We start from the raw sequence: 20,173 nt of genomic DNA, 5'->3' as shown, positions 1-20,173 counted from the left end.
CAAAAGACAAAATTCATGGTGTGACTTTTCAAATGTCTTCTGTATGTTTTCACTAGGAATTTCGATGTTATTTTATTGTAGAATTCCTTCAACAGAAAAACCTAATTTATCACATAAAGAATGTTGACTTTAATTATTGTACTGAACAGTCTAGTTCAGATTCACACAGAATAAAAAAAAAAAAAAAATTCCAAACATGAATAGGCTTAAGATTATATAAAAATTGCATACTTAATTGCATACTTCATCTAAATTTTGTCCTTTTTATGTACAATTTAAATTGGTCCGAGATAGGTTTATGTGATGGTAGGTAATAATTTTAAATAATGATCTGTTGCTAAATTCCACAGCAACCGATTTTTCCCATTTTTATATATTCCTCTGTTTTTCAGAAAGATAATCAAGCTATAGTTTTCCAGTGTGAAATCTGCTCTACCACAAATTTCTTCTGAGAGATCATAAGTACCGCCTGGACCTTATGCTAAGGCTAAGGTTTTGGAAAGACCTGGAGTGAGACCTCTACAATAAGGTTAATTGCCTGCTTATACATGATCAATTGGCTATTCCAAGCCGTTGCACAGTTCTCCCTTTCTCATCTGGAACTCCCTAAGCAAGCAAAAACATCCATGTTCTTCTAGGCAACTAAAATCATAGTTTTGATCTTCTTGCCCTAACTGCTTCATACATCTCCAGAAGACAGAAAGCAACCTAAGTGCTGACAAATACAGGTGCCCTATGTCTGGAGCTGTAACTATGGGAGATCTGCCTAGCCCCAAAAGGACAGCATGCAAGTTTAAAGGGAAGGAGGCGATCAGAAGAAAAAAGACATAGTTGGAGTGTCATTCCCTTCTGGCACTCTCCAGTTTTATAAATAGTGATTTACGCTAAGGTTCAATTTAGAGCAACCTTGATGCAGTCCTTCATAATGTGTGGAGTGAGGCTGAGCCCCAGCTGGCTGCAATTTAGGAAAGTAAGCAGTGAAGTGGGCACCTCTGTGCCTCCCATTGCCAGAGTCTGAACATACCACCTTTCAGGAATGAGACTCTTCTCTTGCCACCCAAAACAGCCACCCAAAATCTACAATAGACACAGTATGAGCTCACTGAAAGATGTGCTGAACAGACTGGGAGAGGGGAATAAAAGAAGAAAGTAGAACTAATGAAAATGACAATCAGTTCAATACTGCAGAGGTTAGAGAAGAATTATTGTTTCATTAGAACAACTCCCAGTTTTCCACACAAGCACTTTTGCAATCCTACCCTTATATCCCCATGAAATCATCTTTCTGGACAAAAGGAACTGGAATGGACAATTTACACAGCTTGCCACTGACACTCTTTAATTAGCTAGATCATCGATGAGAGATGTAGGAGAGCTCTTTCCCCCTCCCTACTCTATCCTGCTCTCTCCTTAAACTACATCTAGAAAAGATATGGTCACAATTTTTCATTAAGAACTTTCTGTTAACACTCCCCAGCCCTGTCGACTTGTTTGCAACAATTTTATTTAAGACATTTCCTGTTCTTCCTTAAAATTGCAGATTATATTATTCTAAAGATATAGAGATATCATGCAAGTGTTTGAGGATTTGCAATTTTTTTAAATATAATTTTTTTTACAATGAATACAATCGAATGATGCCAGAGCTTTTTTTTTTCCTAAACTACGTTTCCTTTATTTTTTTCCATTTTAAAATTCTGATTCTACTACTCTACCTTTACAAAAGAAAGAGAAAGACACAGAAACTGAAGACATGGAAAAGAATTCTGGTGGATTCTAGTCTAAGTCTATGGGGGAGGGAGGGGGAAGGAGAAAAAGAAAGAACAGAAAAAAGGAGAGACATGAGAAAAGCAACTAATGTCTCAGAAATAGCTGAAATGCGAAGTAAAGCAAATTCTCTCAAAACAAGTTTTATGGCGTGAGTCTTAATGTGATACCGAGCATCATGGAAAACCAAATCTGCCTCACAGGGAAAATTCTAGCATATTCAGATTTGATTTTTCTTCCTAAATAATTCTGGCCTAACAGCATCAGTTAGCTTTGTTTACTGAATATTCATTCATCTAAGGAGGCCTTTTGGCTTCCATGATCAACTTGCATGAGCAAATGCTTTCAGATGTGAATATAAGTTGTATGATGTGGTTCTTACTTGTTTGCATAATTAGATCAATGATCCTATGATGTGGTTCAATATCCAGTCTCAGAGGTGTTGCTACCTAAACTAACAGTGGCTGAAATCCTCTGGCTGCAGGACACTATCCTCTGTAGACGTTGAACAAACATCAGCAGCCATGAGTCTGTAGGCTCACTTTTTGCTGCTGAGAACCAGCCCAAGCTTGTAGGCAGAGGTATGCAGCATGCTGAACAAAACAAAGGACCAGCAAAGAGCGAGTGCTTAAGAAACCAAGACAAAACCTGACATCCTTCACAGCTAGACATTCCTATCTTGTGCAAATCAGACAGAGCATATAAATGATCAACATACTCCATAAATTATGGCAGAGATTAAAGAGACACTTCACTGCTTAGGCAAATATTTTTTTCAGAGTATCTTCCTTTCTGTGTATTACACAGGGAATATACATGAATTCTTCGAGGCTCTTTTCTATAGGTAAGTCAGTATCAAGTTAATGGTTTGTAATCCCCAGCACAAATAACCAGACAGAGACAAGTCTGCAATACAGAATTGCCATCCACAGCAAGTTTCATACCTCTTGCCATTACTTGGGAATCCAGTCCTTTTCTGTGCTTTGGAGGTGATTATTGAGCCTCCACCTTCCGTCCCATCTGATCAGCAGCCTGTCTCTCTCTGTTATCTCTCTTTGCACCTATTTCCCGACATAATTTATCTTCTTCCTTTCTGCATACAGGGTTTCACATTCCCTTCCATACTAGGGCTTTTGTGCTCAAAGGCAGGGAACAAATGTATTTAACTAGAATATAAGCTATTACCAGTAGTGATAGCAACTTTCTTTTCTGTTAGCTTACCATCACGTATTACAAAGCAATCCTAAATTAATGGAGTCTTCTATGTGCCACTACATAAGAAATAGTACTCATTAAGAAGAAAAATATATAACCAAGGACTCTATACAGAAAATTTTCACCTAGATTTTTGCAGTTTTACATCCACTGTATCATTTCAATTCATTTACCTAATTAAATTAATTCTAAACCAATTTGTTCTCCGGATATTTTACTGGCTGGCATCCTCAAATTAATGTGAAGCACTGGCTAGTATATTATTTTTTACAACTTCTACCAAAGTAGTTTAGGACAAGATAAATAGAACAAATTCATTCTTTTAGGAAAAAATATAAAACTCAAAAAAATTTACTTCTACCTCTGCGGTATGAAATTTGTCACTAATCATTTTAAACTATGCCCTTTTATGCTTGTTCCATCTCTTTTAGCTTTCTATGCAGTTCTTTGATGTAACAAAGACAGTTTCAGACAAGATTTCAGTTCATCTGGAAAAAAAAGCTTTAAGTCTTGAGGCAAAAAGCAGTGTATTTAAAATTTATATACTCCATAATGCCTTTGTTCTGAACTTGAACATCCTGAAAAACTTCGCTGCTTTCTTTAGCTTTCCGACTGAAGATAATTCGTTCTCATGGTTTCAGCTTCTTATTATGCAACAGTGACTTTAACTGGTGGTTCCAGCATTTAAGTACATGCACAGTCATGGCTGACCCTTTCTGATCAATTGCCAATCCATACAGGTTTGACTGATAAAAGAGCCAATTAGATTTAAGCAAATTAAGGGACATCACCAATGTCAACCACTTATTAAACTGAATGCTGAATTCCATGCATACAAAACACTAATGCACCAAGTCCCATTAAGAGTTGAAATCCTAACCCCATTAGTAACTCCAGACCACTACAGGGTAAGGGTCAAAAGAAAGTTTCATATTTATGGATTAACATTTGGATTCAGTTTTTATTTTTTTAATCTTTCCAAGAACTCTTGAACCTGCACTGCAATTTTAGTCAAGAGCTTAGATAAAATATATTCCTTGTTTCTAAGATATTTTTTTTAAAGCGTTGACTTTAAGCATGGCAAATCAGCTTGATGAGAAATTAAGATATATTCAATCAGGTAACACTAGAGATTTGGTGTGCTTTATATTATGTGCAAGACATTTTAAATAAAAAATGAAACAAAAGAAATGCATGTTGGAAAAAAAAAGTATCATAATTGAAAAACAGGGATCTGCAGTAACTTCAAAATGGCATTCTCCTTTGTCCTCTATCACTCTCCCTCTTATATAGCCTTCCATCAAGCTCCATGAGGCACTCTCCACAATGCAAATTTTTGAAACAGCTTGTTTTGTTATCCTTGAAAAGAAAATGCTACCTTTTAACACTCATTAAAAGGCTGTGATTTTTTATATAATGAAACCTCTTTCACTCTTCGATCAAACAAAACTTCTGTCAAAGTGAAATCTTGGCCATTGAAGTAAAAAATAAAATTCCTTCTGATTTTGGTAGGATCTAGATTCCATTTAATGATTTAGAAAGTGTTTGTAAGTGAAGAGACTGAACACATCCCACTGTAAAATTACCATTATTCTCATAATTTAGCATGCAATGAAATTGTACGGCATTCAAAGAGTCATTACAATAAACATCATACTAAAGTAAACATACACTGTCCTAGATACACACACGCGTGTGTCTGTATGTGTATACACATATAGTGAGAATATAGTGTGCGTGAGAGTACTTCTCTCATATGCACCGCTTCATTTATTATTCATTTCACTACAGATCACAGTCCACTGGACAATAGTATGGAAGATATCTTTAATAACTCTCACTGCTAATTTAATTCTACTTAAACACACATATCCTAGTGAATGCCACATGCTTTTCAGCATGATTTTATGTGTAAATCAGGATAATACGTTTTCAGATCATTAACTAAAAGGAAGCATGAACTAAAACCTATTTAATCAATGAGGTATTGCTTCTAAACTACCACAAGGTCATAAAAAAGATAATTTCAAAGCTATAAGTTTTCTAATTGTAATCAACAACAATCTAATGATGAAAGAAAGTGTATCTTAATGGCTGTCATAAACTTGTGCACATCCTTGCCTATCTTTAAAGATCCTTTACTTTCTTATTTGGTAAAATTTTCACTACCAAATTTTGCTATTTCTACATGCAAAATGGAACTATGACACTGGGATTAGAAACGTGAGTGTCTTACCCTGCAGTCTTCAGTGAGCAGGAAAACTGAGATGCTGTTTTATTATTACATGACAATGTATATATGTTAATACTAGGTATAATTTGGCAATCAGATTGAAAAGTATAAAATGTGCTGGGAATTTACCTTTTCCTTCTTGCTCAGTAATCTGTCATACAAACTGCATTTTATTTATTCACTTTTCAGAAGTCTTTCTGGTGGTTTGGCCCCAAAACCAATCCATCTGTTTGCAAGCAAACTGTTCCAAGTGTAATTGGGTTTTTTGAGCTGTAAGATTTATGAGATTTGGGGGTTTGTTCGTTTGGGTTTTTTTTGTTTTTTTGTTTTGGTTTTTTTACTCTCGAAGAATGTGTGTGTCACTCTACACTGTTCCGGCTCATCAGCTACACCTACACATCTTTCAACATCAAGTTTTGTTAGGCTCTCATTTTAGAATTCAAAATTGCCTTAAATTCCTTGTTTCCACCGGCATTTAGTCAACAAAAGCTAATTCACTAGAATGTCCATGAAAAGAGAATTCAAAAAGGAACACACATATATATCAGGTGGAAATTTAAGCTTTCATTGAAAAAAATAACAAACCTAACATCCAAACATACACAATGTTTAGGGCGTATTTGCTCAATTCTCTTATTTCAAATTTTTATGAAGGTAACATCCAAAGTGGCTTAGAGCCTCATTCACTGTAAATCAGCACATGGCAATTGGCTTTCTTACAGCTACAGCAGTTTGTGGATTCTGGCTCAATATACTATCAATGGTTTATATTGCTATTATTAAACTATGGTTTATATTACTATTATTACGCTATCTAAGTCTATCCAGTAAGTGGTCTTTGTCAACACTTAACTTGTATTCTAAAACTGATCATAAAATGCAGGGGAGTCTCTCTATATTCTTAGATTAGATTAGCCATCCATGATAGAATACAACACCATACACAGAAAAAAAAAAAAAAAGAAGTATAAAATGTACTTCTTGCCTACATAATGTTATCTATACAACTACCTATTTTCACCCTCTAGTTCTTAAATTGAGCAACGTGACAAATTAGAAGCTGAAAAGAACAATTTTGTTAGTAAGATCTACTAATGCAAACATATTCTTCTGAACTTCCAGTCCTCAGTTGCAATAATAAATAACATTTTGTTCAACAGAGTATTTGTGTAATTGTTACATGCACAGAAAAAGCACTTTTTCACACTTACCTCCTGGAGGCATGACTATTGTTATAGCATCACTTATCAAGTTGCCCTGACTGTTGGAAGCATTCACTTGTACTGTGTAGTTAGAAAATGGAATCAGTCCTTTAACGGGTACCCATACATTGGATTCGTTGCTGCTGTGTAACATCCGAGTACCATTTAAAATAGAATAATTAGCGTTAGCTGTTATGAAAAAAGAAGGAGGGAGAGGGAGAAGAACAAATGTTAGAACTTGCATCTGCTACATCGCTGTCTTTGTGAACCAAGTCTTATTTCTACCCAAATTAAAAGCTGCCATTGATAACAATAACACCAAAAATGGGGTATTTGGAAGAAAAGGTATTCACTATTTCTCTTCCTTTTGCTAACAGTTTGTGGTACTTGTAAAACGTGGAAAATAAATGGATCAACCATGCAGTTGCAAAGCTGACTGCTATATACCACAAACAGAAGCCAGTTCTCAGAAATTACTCGTGTTCTAGTTGTATGATAACTGCAAAATCAAAACATTAATGTTAATTTTTATACCTGTGAAAAAATGGTAAAACTTCTTGACTTCACTAGAAAAACACTTACCTTAGGAGTTTATAAGCTAACTCCACTGCATACATAAGAATGATTCATATGCATAAGAAACACATGCTTTCCAGCATGGCGTACAGTCCTCTCAAAGGTAATACAAGGACAATACAAGTATTCAGTCTATCAGTCGAAATCATCAGAGGACACCACAGCAACCTACATTTCCTTTACAACACTTTTAGGATCTCCAGCTTAAGATAAGACAATATTCTACCCTACAAAAATAACAAAATAAACCTTTCCAAAATACCTGATGAGTAAGGCTGGAAAATAAAAAAATTGTATGTCAGGTAACAATTTTTTTTTGACTCAATGAAGTTTTCGTTCATGTATCTGAGAGCTCATTTAAAGATTGTCCAATATTTTGAACATATAAAGTGCTATATAAATGTTTAATATTATTAATACTATTCATCATTGCATGGAGCACTCTCACATGGATATCGATGGAAATTCTGCATTACAAACAACCGCAGAATCACACAAATCTGAGACCGCAGGTATGAGAATGAGATTAAACAGAATATAACTATTAAAAATATTTAAAATTAACTAGGGCATTGTCACAGGCACAATATTGAATACTCACATCCAAGTCCTCTACAAAATCTAAATAAGAATTTAAAAAACGCTACAAACTCTCTTTTAATTACTTTTTAAGTGATATTCATTGGGTTTTCTCATTTTTATGCAAGTTTCAAATGAACTGTTAAAACTGAAATGTTATGAAATCTGAAGCAGTTTTTCAAGTATTCCATATTTCTATGACATGCACTATCCTACACATGCACATTTCAGTCATGTCCACATTACATTTTACAGTGAATGAGTGATCTGGACTTTCCTCTAATTTTGGGATTCCTACAAACAACCTATGATTTACTTATGGTACAAGTCCCAAGCCATTCCATTATCTGGAAGTTCACAGAGCTGCACAAAGAGTGTTTTCAGTTATTCTGCTGGTACAGATGGCAAACTTACTTTCTCAGTTTTTGGGGAGGGGAAGACTTTTATGAATCTCTTTTTATAAATCTGTCTTGTAGTCTAGTCCCTCATTGCTCAAATTCTACCTGGATTGCACCACGCCATAGCACCAGACTGCCTGAACAGACTACAGTAGTGTGAATGTAGAACAGTTTCACGAAACCGGATGGATTTATTTTGGATTTCACTGAATTTTACATTAGCCTTAGAGACCCCATTTTATAAACAGCAATAGAGACAAAGCTTCTTACTGTGCAAGAAAAACAACGACGTTTTACACATTCCACATACAGACATACCAATTCTGCAGAAGCAAAGTTATTTTGTCTGAGATTACTCTTATGTACCCAGACTACGCATCCAGCAGTAGAAAAATGCATCTTCATTACCTGATCTCAGCTCTTAAATTGTATATCAACCCCCCCTTCTGCATCTTTGTGAAGCTGTCCTTGTGTGTGATTTGGGAGTAGATACAATCCAACAAAGGACATTTCTCCCATTATCTATCACAGGTTTTTTTGTGCACCACCAGGCAGTCTGCAACTTAATATTTGCAATGCCCACACAACAACCCAAGACTGTTATATGCACCTATTGGTTTATGAACAACAATTAAGCCATTACAAATGGCCAACTGACATATACATTCTTAAGGTCCTAGTGATGTGAAATACTTAAGGACTCAGGTGGCTGTGAAACAAAGATGCATTTTTCAAATGTTTAACCTACAATGTGCAGGAAAATTTAAAAATCCTGTGTTGACAGATCAAGGCACATAGGATAGATTCAAACCTCAGTAACAAAAGTAGGCTCCCTAAGAGCACTTTATGGGACCAATTAAAGAGAAAATTCAACTTTTTCTGTCTACAGTACAGTACATGTTAATATATTTGTTCTCATCCGCTTGAGCCCAGAATGAAAGAATGTACTTCCTCTGCTGATATTTTTATTCCACTATTAATCTTTCTTCCAGTGGCTAACTATACTATATTTTTAAAAACACAGTTTAGAGTAACAGAAAAGGAATTAAAAGGATAACGCTCTATTCCAAGTTGCCTGGATAACAACATTAATATACAGTAATTATACAATTAGTTGTAACATTAAATTCTAGTTATAGCAGAGTGATTACTCGGCAATTATAAGAAGTATATAATTACTCAATAATTAGGAGAAGTATGTAATTACATAACCATTTTATTCAGCTCAAAAATGAACTTGCAAATTTACAATGAGTTAGATAACATACCAGTTCAAAATTTTTCATTGCTTCTAATAAAAGGCTGAGCAGCACTTGCAAGTTTCCTAACCTGAAATTTACACAGACAAAAGGTGTTTAATCCCAGCTGCCAGCCAAGCAACTTACTGCTACCGGCAAGTAAAATATTAGAAGAATATTTTTAAAATGCAGGTCTTGTTGGGGATGACTTGCAATATGCAGCTTGGCCACTTCTCACTGCTTAAACTTTGCTTTCAGTGGGCTGGAAAATACAGACACATAGGTTCAGTCTGACAGAAAGTGATACAGCGATAACCCTGTCATATCGCTCTGTGCCATTCCTGCCTAGACCGCTTCAGCGTGGACCCTATTTGTGAGTATAAGTGGATGAGGCCTCTCTTTTTCCAATTTTCATGTGTGTTTTTCTCTCCGTCCTGCTCACAGGTCCTACTGTAGCCTACCAGCAAGTCTGCTGCAGAGCTAAAGAACAGTGGCCTCAGACACTGGTACAGTCCTAAGAGACATTGTTTTACTTCAGACAAGTGGTTTCTACGAGAATACCTCCTCGTTCCTGCACGTGTCTGGCTTGTAACTCCTGCCATGAACAGTCAATAGCACTGCAACAAGCAAGATTCCCTCAAGACTCAGCTAACATGCACAACCTACGGAAGCAGAAAACAAACTCCTAGAACTGGTTCACTGTGTCCTTCAACACTTAGACACACAAGTACCCCTACCAAACAATGAATTCAGATGAAAGGGGGCTCAGAGCCACCACCTCCTATAGTCTCTCAAAAAAGACTAAACCCTTTGCAGAAATGAAAGTCTTCCCCATGCTCCTTAATCTTTCCATATTTTTGCATTGTGATGGTTTTGTTCTTTCACTAGCCTTCCTGCTCATAAGGCTCTCCGTATTTCCCCCAATATTTCTGAGGGACTTCTTTGGCTAAGCCTGGTATTTAAGAAAAAGCTGTGCTGTTCCCAGTTTATTCCTAGTTTCTAGCAGATCAAAGTATCTCAGTTTTTCAGGAAAACATTACCCAAATGAAGAAATTAAGGCTAAAAAATATACACGTACATACTTAAAAACTACATATACTTGAAACAAAGTCAAGTAATAAAACATGCTTACGTTAAAAAGATACACAAATACATATTCCATTCAAAATCATTTTTTAAAAGTGCTAAGCTTCACACGGCACTCTAGCTGGTGAGTGTTTGTGTTTGAAGGTTCACTACGTTTTTGGGTGGACACTTTGAAGGCGGTTCTCAAGCAGACGTGCATTCCTGTTACTGAGTACCCCTGTAAATAGATGAATAAAGCTCCTGTGGGCCGGTGGTGCGTAAATTACTGCTGTCCTGGGTCCATCATCCTATGGGGTTCACTAGATTGAAATAACATAAATGGGTATCCTTTTCCATTCTTGTTATAATCATTGTCACAAGAATTTTAATGCCTCATATATTCCGTAATTTTTTTCTGTGTGCTGTACTGCTCTGACCTTTTCAATATTCTGTAATTTGACTGGCTGGCCATTTCAAGTTCTCTCCTTTTTACAGCCTTATTAACTTGTGGAGAAGAGGTGAAATGGACAGCCAATCAGAATACATAATATTGCAAAGGTCACGGTAGTACAGTATAGTATCAGCAGACACAGAATACTGTATATTAGTCATTAGCGTTCTGATATCTTATTCATGTGACAAAGGTTGTAAGGAGCGCAGGAAATGGTACAACATGAAACCATTCTTATGACAAAGACCGCAATGGAAAAAAGAAATAACACAAACTAAATGCATTCAGCTCACATTTGAAAACTGTTTTTTTTTCCAGAATTCGCCTGATTTAAAGGTACTCTCCCCATCTGGATCAAAATTAACATTTTTAAGGAAACAGGTAATAAATTTAGATGTTTCCTTTTTATGTATCAAAGAGTAAAAGCTCATGTTTCATATATGTGGGCAATCTTTTTGAAATTACCAAATACTTTCATTACTACCATTGCATTTGTGATTATTAAAGTTTAAACTTAAACTGTCTAATATGTCAGTATCACAAACACACTGACACAACTATGCTGCTGAGTTTAGGAAGCAAGAAGGCCATGCTAATGAAAAATATTTCTGGGCACTCATGTGCTTTTCTTTCTCTAATCATCAAGAGCTAGCTGTCATTATAAAGAAGATACTGGTCAAAAATCACCTTCCTAATAATTTTCTGTTTATATTCTTTTAGGACTGCAAAACGGAGCTGCCTTTGTAAAACAGAAGGTTTCTACCTCTTCCTATTTGTAGTGCCATAGAAACTGGCTGACTTCTCATCTTACCCCCAGATTTATCTGAACTTAAGTGACATTACAGGACCATAATTCGTGAAACGCAGATAGATTTCCACCTAAAAGGTACTTAAGCATGAAACACTTAAATCTTATAATCACAAATGTTTAAAGGGCTAATATTTTCTTTCAAGATAACACAAGGCTTCAATCACAAAAGTACACTATATATTGTGGGTTACTACATGGTAAAAAGGCATTTTTGGGGCGAGTTTAAGGCTTTGTGTCATGCTCTGAAATATTATTACCAACCTACATACTGTTTCCATTATGTATGTACAGGTCCTGATAACCCCTCTTACATTAGAGAGCGTGTTGCTTCACACTATTCAAACAGATAGAAGCAGAACTATCCCCACCGTAGAAAACTACTCAAAGAATAACGGTAGCAAAAATCCAGTTCATATGAGGAACAGTTCATATGAGGATGTAAAGAATTATACAAAGATTACCTCGTTAACTAGCACAAAAAGTTGTTTTTGTGCCTGCTTCATACATGTGTAAGCATACAGAGGTTAAGCACTTTATCTTAGGCCACAGAAAAAATGAGTATCAGAATAGCAAAACAGAAACGAAACGAGAACTCACTTGTTCCCCCCTTTCCCATCCTTCCATTTGCCTCATCTTCACTGAGCATCCGTTTCTGTCCCTGTCCTGGTTCCTGGCTCTCTGGCACCAAGTCTTTCTGGGGGAAATTCTGTGAATACGAACACTTCCTCTTCACTAAGCTCATTCTTTTGCCCATTAGTTTTGTCTATTCTTCAGCCTCATTAACTTCCACACAAGCTACTGCTTTCCTCCCAGCTATGATTTTTCTTCTCTCCCTCTGTCCTTTCCCCACTGTTTCTAATGCAGTATTCGGAATAAAAAACATTACTTTCCATTTGTTTGATTATCCCAATAAAATACAGCTAAAAATCTTTCCCCGACATTATTGGTGACTCTTTGCCTAAGAACTGTAACAAGGAACTGTTTTCCAACTGTCATCCCAATTGTTTATACTGATCTTATGAAGTGGTTTCTGTGCTTTGACACCATACCCCTCTTTTCAACAAACCATTGGGGTTTTTTTTGTGTTTTGGGGTGGCGTTTTTTGTTTGGGGGGGGTTCGTTTTGTTTTGGTTCTTTTTCAGATGAGTACATTGCCAATGTTGTGGCTCAATTTCCTGAGCCACTGTTTGTTCCTCTCAGTCCATCAAACTGAGTCCGAAACTAGAAGCCTCTTAAAGTATCATAGGAAATCTTCTTTCTCATGGGTTAGAGGGAGCTTCTGGGTGAGGCAAGATCGGTAATTTAAAAGCACTGTGGCAAACTGGCAAAACTATGAATCCAAAATATTCATTTTCCTGTAAATAATGAACAGTTCCCATTACCTTCATTGAAAAACCTTAGCTTTTTTTCCTTTTTCCCTGGTAATTAAAGAAGCCTTTAGTTTTAAGACTGAAAAATAGAAACTATTTAAAGAACAATATGAAGGTCCTTATGGCCACATACAGCAGAAATCTGAAAGCTCAAAGACCCAGATAGAGTTTCTGATTGTACTACGCAAGTTGTTTCTTTATCAGCCCAGTTTCCCTCACTTTAAAACAGGCAAAGGCACCTTCTGTGATTTTCCACAGACTTAAATTTGGTACAGCTACCTTAGGCTCTCTTGAGATCTACAGAATGCATGTGCTAAACATTCTCTCTGTCACTCTGAGCTGGACCCCAGTACAGGCTAACACTGGAAAGCAGCTTTTCTACTTTGAAAAAGACATGGAGGTCTTGGTGGAAAATAAGTTGAATGTGAACCAGCAATGAGTACCTGCAACAAAGAAGGCCAACAGCCTCCTGGGCTGCATTAGGAAGAGCGTTGCCAGCAGGTCAAGGGAAGGGATCCCTCCTCTCTGTTCAGCCCTGGTGAGACACATCTGGAGTGCTTATCCAGTTCTGGGCTCTCCAGTACAAGACAGACATGGACTTACTGGAGTGGAGTCCCTGCAAAGACGATTAAGGGCTTGAAGCATCTGTCACACAAAGAGAGTTTGAGAGAACTGAGGTTGTTTAGCCTCAAGAAGAGAAGGGCTGGAGGGTGAAGAATCTTATCAATGTGTATAAATATCTGGTGTGAGAGTGTAAAGAAGCAGACACTTCTCAGCAGTATATAGCAATAGAACCAGAGGCAATGGGAACATACAGAAAGACAGGAAAACCTGTTTAAACCTAAGAAAACACTGGAACAAGTTGCCCAGTTGTGGAGTCTCCATCCTTGGTGAAATTCAAAATCCTACTGGACACCGTCCTGGGCAATGTGCTCCAACTGGCACTGCTTGGAGAAGAGGGGTTGGACTAGATGATCTCTAGAGGTGCTCTCTGACCTCAGCTGGTCTATGATTCTATGAAAAGTTGCAGAATGCTTCAAGAACCCTAAAGCAAAGCAGGGGTTATCATCATGATGAAAGCATGTTCCTGTCAGTAGAAATAAGCAATCATTAGTGTTACAAACACAAAGAAATGTGCATTTATATGCTCATTAATTCTATGGACTGAAATATGAATAAAGCCCACAGTGTGATGGGGGAGCTCATACAAGAAAGTTAGCACAGACGCCGTTAATGACAGTTAATGACTATAGCCAAGATTAGACTCTGTCGTGACAGCAGGCAAAGAAGAATGTTTGGTGTGTGGTCTCATCTACCCTTTTGAGCTTCCAGTTCAGCCATGAGGCTTTCAACTTAAAAACTCTATATTTGTAAGATGAAATTGTCAGGAAGAAACTTTGTTATTTGAATTACTGGTTTAGGTTTTCTCATTAATCATTCATAAACATAGAAATGTGCCATGAGTCTTGCAATTGAGTCTGTCTCATTTAGACCTTCCAGTTTGAACAGTGTATTCAGTATAGTGTTAAATTTCTGCTGTAAGTGTATTCATCTGTATTGTAACTGGCTTTGCTGCAACAGCACCAAGGGGCATCAGTCCTGGACCCGCTGCCCCCCCTCACTGTACTAAGTATTGTAGGGACACACTGTAACGACTCAAGCCGTGACCTAAAGAAATCATAAAATAGGGTGAGGCCATCCAACTCTGGAAAGAATTCTATGAGTACAACCACTTTATGTGGATTTCACATAGGCTTCTAGTGTTCAGGAGCTCTAACCCCAACACAAACAGAAGAAAGCATCCCGGCACAGTTCAGCACCCCAAGTTGCACAACATCACATTGTCTATATATTGTTTGTGTACTTGGGATGGTAAACTGGTGATAGAACATGTAATTATTGATTTAATCCCTTTTGTTTGAGGGGTTTTGTAAACAAATGATCAGACTTTATAAAATTTATTTCAGGAGAGATTTTACACACTAAGAAAATTTCAGAAACAGTTAGCTTTAAAATCTTCAAGTTTGTTTTTCCATGGTTAGAACATTCATTCTTTAGCTGCAGCAGTACATAAATGGAGATTATCACAGTATCTGGTTTCAGAATCTATGCCCATAATTCATGGATGCCAATAAGAATTTTACATTCTCCTGGGACACTATCAGAAGGAGACTAGCTAAACACACAGAGCAGAACTGGGAGTCTCAAATCCATAATCAAATATCTAGATTGATTGTGTCACTTGCACTTGTATTGATTTCAATTGGAGCAGCTGACCCAAGAGAATAATAAAAATGTGGAATAAAACTGATTTATGAGAACAAAATAAATCCTTTTGTGAGTGGTAATGAATTGGTACTATTTAACCCTTTCAATCACAAAGGGAGAACACTATTTATTTTTTCAGAATGCTGAGTTAGCCGAAAGAAGTCATATAAAAAATGTCAATACTGTCAAATGCCATTACGCTTAGTTGTAATACTTTGGAAGGAATGAAGCTCTAAACTTGATCTAGGATTTTTATTTGACATTCTTTTGGCTTTTCCAGTCACCTTACACGAGGCATCATAAATGACGTACTTGTAGATTGAAAGAACCACAGAATCACCCAAGTGAGTGTTTATTGTACTTACTCATAGAGTAGCTCCCTCTAGCATTCTTACGGCAAAAACATGTAGAGTAACATAAATAGCCATATCAACTGCAACTGCGCATAAAAGGATGACCTGTCATAGTATCTTGATCTTTCTGGCATAACTCTGGCCTAACACTAGAAAGTTACATAGTCAAAATATCAAAATATAATTTTAGCATCCTTATACAGTTGAAATAACAACTCATCAAAGCTTGTCAAACACCAATTTTCATCACGCTTTCTCTACCTGATAAAATAGATAGATTTTACGTTAATTTCTGAAGAGAAGCATATTTGTTTGAAATCAACACATACAAGTATCCATATGCAATTTCTTCATCTGCAGGAGCCTTGGTCAGATTATACATATTTTGTTTGTGTCACATATTTTCACGGTTGACACTAATCACTTTGTGCCAAATGTCATAAATTGGTTTTTTGCATTTAGGATTTACCATAGATACCTAAGCACCATCAATGTAGCGTCCTCAGCCTTCATCTGGGTTAAAAACTCTAGAAGACATTCATTAAGTCAAAGACTATTTTCATAGGAGAACTGATTGGCAAATTCCCTTTTACTCAATACTGTTTACCAGTGCCATGTCCAGAAGATTCCTATTATTCCCTAGACTATTCCGAGGGAGCAGAGATGGTCTCAGAGACTATCCTGCTATTGGCAGTCACCAGGAGTTTCAGCCTATAGGAACTGATAAATACGTGCCTCACAGAAATGGGGTTCAGTCTTATGTACCTGCTTTATAACAGGAAAGCAAATAAATTACACTGTACAATATCAAAATAGACCAGTGTACATGTGACAAAGACATAACGATGTGAACAGAGAGACACAGAAGATCAATTAAACCACTATCTACAGTCTGATGCTAGAGTCTTCACCAAAGAAACTGTCCAATGTAAAAATTAGAGAGAGACTGTTTTCATTTTGCTTTCATCCAAACAAGGAACAGAAAAGAAAAGCATATCTGGTGCTGAAGGAAATCATGCTACTAGACGGTGTATTGTGAACCTGTTCAAAATCTACTGAAGCTTGACTAAACGTTACCCAACAAGTGCATGCAAGACTATGAGTTTTATAGCCATGCAAATCAAACCTTAAATGGCACATTACTCAGTGCCAAAATACCCCTAAGTCCTCTCTAGCGAACAGATTACACATGACTATTTGAAAACGGATCAGACATCCCCCCCTTTTTTTCCCCCCCTCAAACATCTTTAGGACTAATGAGTTTTATTAGTGAGGTCTGTAGTTAAAACTAAGGAGACACACACAGAATGAGGGAAGAAGGGGATAAAATATGAAAAATCTCCTTAATGGCTGACTTGGAAAAGCAGCTAAGGGCTCCCAAAAAAGCATCCCTCTTTGGGAGTAGGGGAGAGTGTATCTCTAGTGCAACAGGTGATGATGATGAATATGCCAATGCTGTTGCTCATGGTAGGGATGATTATTTTTGCCATGCTCTCCCGCTGTCACTATGTACTTTCCAGTGGGAACTGCTCAAACTCCCTGTTGGTTGTTCCCGTTTATGATGCTATTTGTGCTGCGTGCTGATTTCTATGGTACCAGCTTCTTAAATGTTCAGCTCCATGAAAGGAAAGATTTAATAACTACTCACAATAGGAAAAAAAATAGCCAGTTTTTTAAGAAATAGCTTGTCTTGAAAATGAATCCTATACTTCGATTATGTATAAAGAATGACTATACTGCCATTTTTGTAAAAGAATTTTTTTGGCAAATATTAAAGCACATCTGAACTTGTATCTATTGTCAGGTATTGCATATTCAGTTGCAGTAACTGTAAATGCAAATCTATACTCAGATATTTATATTTTGAGGTAATTATGCAAATAACCATGTCTAAAAGAAATTCACTATGAAAATTGGCCTAACAAGTCTCTTAGAAATGTTTTAGTCATTACTGAAACATGTTTAATTCTCAAAAATTGTTGTGTTCTTTTTAAATTGTCAGATCTAAATGTAACACACTGACCTCCTTCTGCATCTTTGAAGATAACACCACACAGAATTTTCATTCTCCATTCTCAAGCCTTCAAGACAAGACAGGCTAGGAACTTTAAGGGGCTTCAGCATTCCTCTCCCCACTTCTGTTGGCATCTATAGGTGGCATGTCTTCCCCCAGCAGACATTGCTTTTTTGCACTAGCTTGATACTTACCATTCCCTATTTGAATTCTGATTGGCGTGTGTACTGAAAGCACTGTGCCCAATCAGGATTATAAGGGGAAAGTCTAATACAAGCTAAATTAACAGATGCTCTGTGTTTCCTTCTTTTTATTTATACATACAGTAAATATTAAACTAAAAAGGTTAGATGAACAAAATTCTAATGTATATATGCAAAAGTCAACTTGTTTATAGATGTAGCTGCTTTTTTTTTTTCCTTCTTGTTCTTTTTGCCACAAAACACTGTATTCTACTGTAAGATATGTCCAGTTTGCCAAAAGAAAGAGTAGGCTGCAAGGAAGCTTCCTGGCCCAGAACTCCAAATAAGCAATTACCAGATGAGTAATTTTCTATTTACAAAAATAGCAGATGAACTACTTTGCCAAAAAGTAAGAATCTCGGATGATACGTCAACAACAGACGTTACGAAAACTAAAAGGAAAAAAAAAGAAAAAAAACCCCTAACAAAACAGAAAATAACATACATTGATTTCTACATGCACAAACAACAAAGACTTCTGAGTATAACCCTGCAACTTTGTGTTGTGAAAATCCCTAAGGACATATAGTTAATTAAGGATTCTCTTTATGTCAAACTTGAATTCAAATGCATCACAGCATCCCGGGGACTACAGATTTGGATTCATTTTGTGCTAATGCAGTCATCTAACACAGGTAGGAAGATAAGAATTTCCTCCAACTCTCTCCTCTGGAAAAGAGGTAATACCTGATTCTTCCTGTACTAGAACTTAATTTCAGATATCCACATGCAATTAAAAATGACCCTGTACTTAATCTAAACCACCCTGAGGGTAAACAGGGCTGAATGAGGAAACTACTTGAGGGAAATAAGCCTGACTTTGTCACCTTTCTTTCCCCCGCAAGTCCTCTGAGAATTGGAAGTGTATCAGATAATAACATGAACTTTAACTCCTCTTAAATAGAGAAAAGCTGTTTGTGATCTGGTAATACTAGTATTTCACGCCTTGGACTAACCAATTGCAAAACAAATTCCTTTTTAAGGCTTCTTCCAAGGAGGCACCAGGACTTAAATGACTTGAGGCAACGGAACTTTTCTTTGCAGGAAAACATGTTGCCTGATCATTGCACAATCGGGACAGAACCCTCAATTTCTAAAATCATATTTGATCCCTACATGCAGTTTGCTGGGAACAAACACTCTCCTGGAAAACATACCTGTATAGAGCAGAATGGTGAAACAGACTCAACAAAGCTCCTTTCTGTGTCTCAACAAGTACTTTCAATGAGAAAGATTGTCAGAAAAATAAACAGTTGAATTAGAAAATGAAGGCTAATTGATACATATATTTCTCTTGCATTCATTGTTAAAGCATGGTCAAATTATGGAAAAATACATTATCAGTATCCTCTATTGGCAGAAAATCCAAATTATTTCCTGCTGATCTACATTTCAAACTTGCAATTCCACAGTGACCTTTTCAATCACTTTATGATAGTATTTCTTCCTCTTCCAATTTGCCTATTGATAAATGTTGACTAGGCACACACTATATACCAAGACCTTGCCATGCTAGTACCTAAAAATCCAAAAATAAGTATCATCGTCAGTATCAGAACTAAACAGCAATGAAAAACCAGGACATGCATTAAGAAACATTTATACTGGATTCAAAAGTCAGGAATTTAGAGAAGTCAGTAGAATTAGAACATTCTCTCTTGCTTTTGTGTATTACAATGTAGTCTTTTCTGACGGTTTGTGGGGTTTTTTTTACCATAAGAGGATAAATATTCCCCAACCCAAAAAAAACCCCACAGAAACTTTAAATCTTTTGCAAACTATTTAAGGTGACCTGACCCCATTAGAAAACAGTCTAGAATTAAATACAACTTATTATAACAATGAAACAACCAATAAGTTCTCAGGCTGTTCACTTTAATTCCTATGAGGTATGCATATTTGTGAAAACAGCTGGATGGAAAGTTATATGATTATCTTAAACAAATACGATGAATGGGAGACCAATTTAGTGGAAAAACAGTGTACATAAAATATTAAGACAGTCAGAGATATACACATGTGAAATTTGAAAGATTTGGAACAGGACAAAAAAGGAGCTAAACCTGGGGACATCTATAGAATATTCAGCATTAGATCAGCTGGTGTCTCTAATGTGTTGGAATAACAAGTTCATGACAGAGAAAGTGTTAAGTTACGTGTTATTTAAACACTTGCCATGTCATCAACCTGCTATCTCAGCATACCATATGCTATAGTAGGGCAATGATAAGATAACAACACATCAAGCAGAGTTTAACAATATACATTAGGGATGGCAGTGTAAAAATATAGAAATACAACATGCATTAGAAAAAAATCGCTCACTCTCATAGTGGTATACTTTGCCCTGTCCAGGGGCTATACTTATGCAGAAGTATTTCTGCGCTTCAA

The 20,173-nt window shown here is 36.5% G+C and overlaps 1 protein-coding gene across 1 annotated transcript in view; it reads right to left on the bottom strand.

The window, feature by feature from the left end:
• Positions 1 to 20,173, bottom strand: part of USH2A (usherin) — a 395,028-nt gene that overhangs the window by 153,671 nt on the left and 221,184 nt on the right. The window contains exon 38 of the mRNA XM_063328461.1: positions 6,427 to 6,606. Coding sequence (XP_063184531.1) covers positions 6,427 to 6,606 — 180 coding nt within the window. The remainder of the gene's footprint in view (positions 1 to 6,426; positions 6,607 to 20,173) is intronic.

Source organism: Chroicocephalus ridibundus, chromosome 3, assembly GCF_963924245.1.
Source record: "Chroicocephalus ridibundus chromosome 3, bChrRid1.1, whole genome shotgun sequence".
Lineage (NCBI taxonomy): Eukaryota > Metazoa > Chordata > Aves > Charadriiformes > Laridae > Chroicocephalus > Chroicocephalus ridibundus.
The sequence above is the reverse complement of the archived record's forward strand: the minus strand, read 5'-3'. Positions and strand labels throughout refer to the sequence as shown.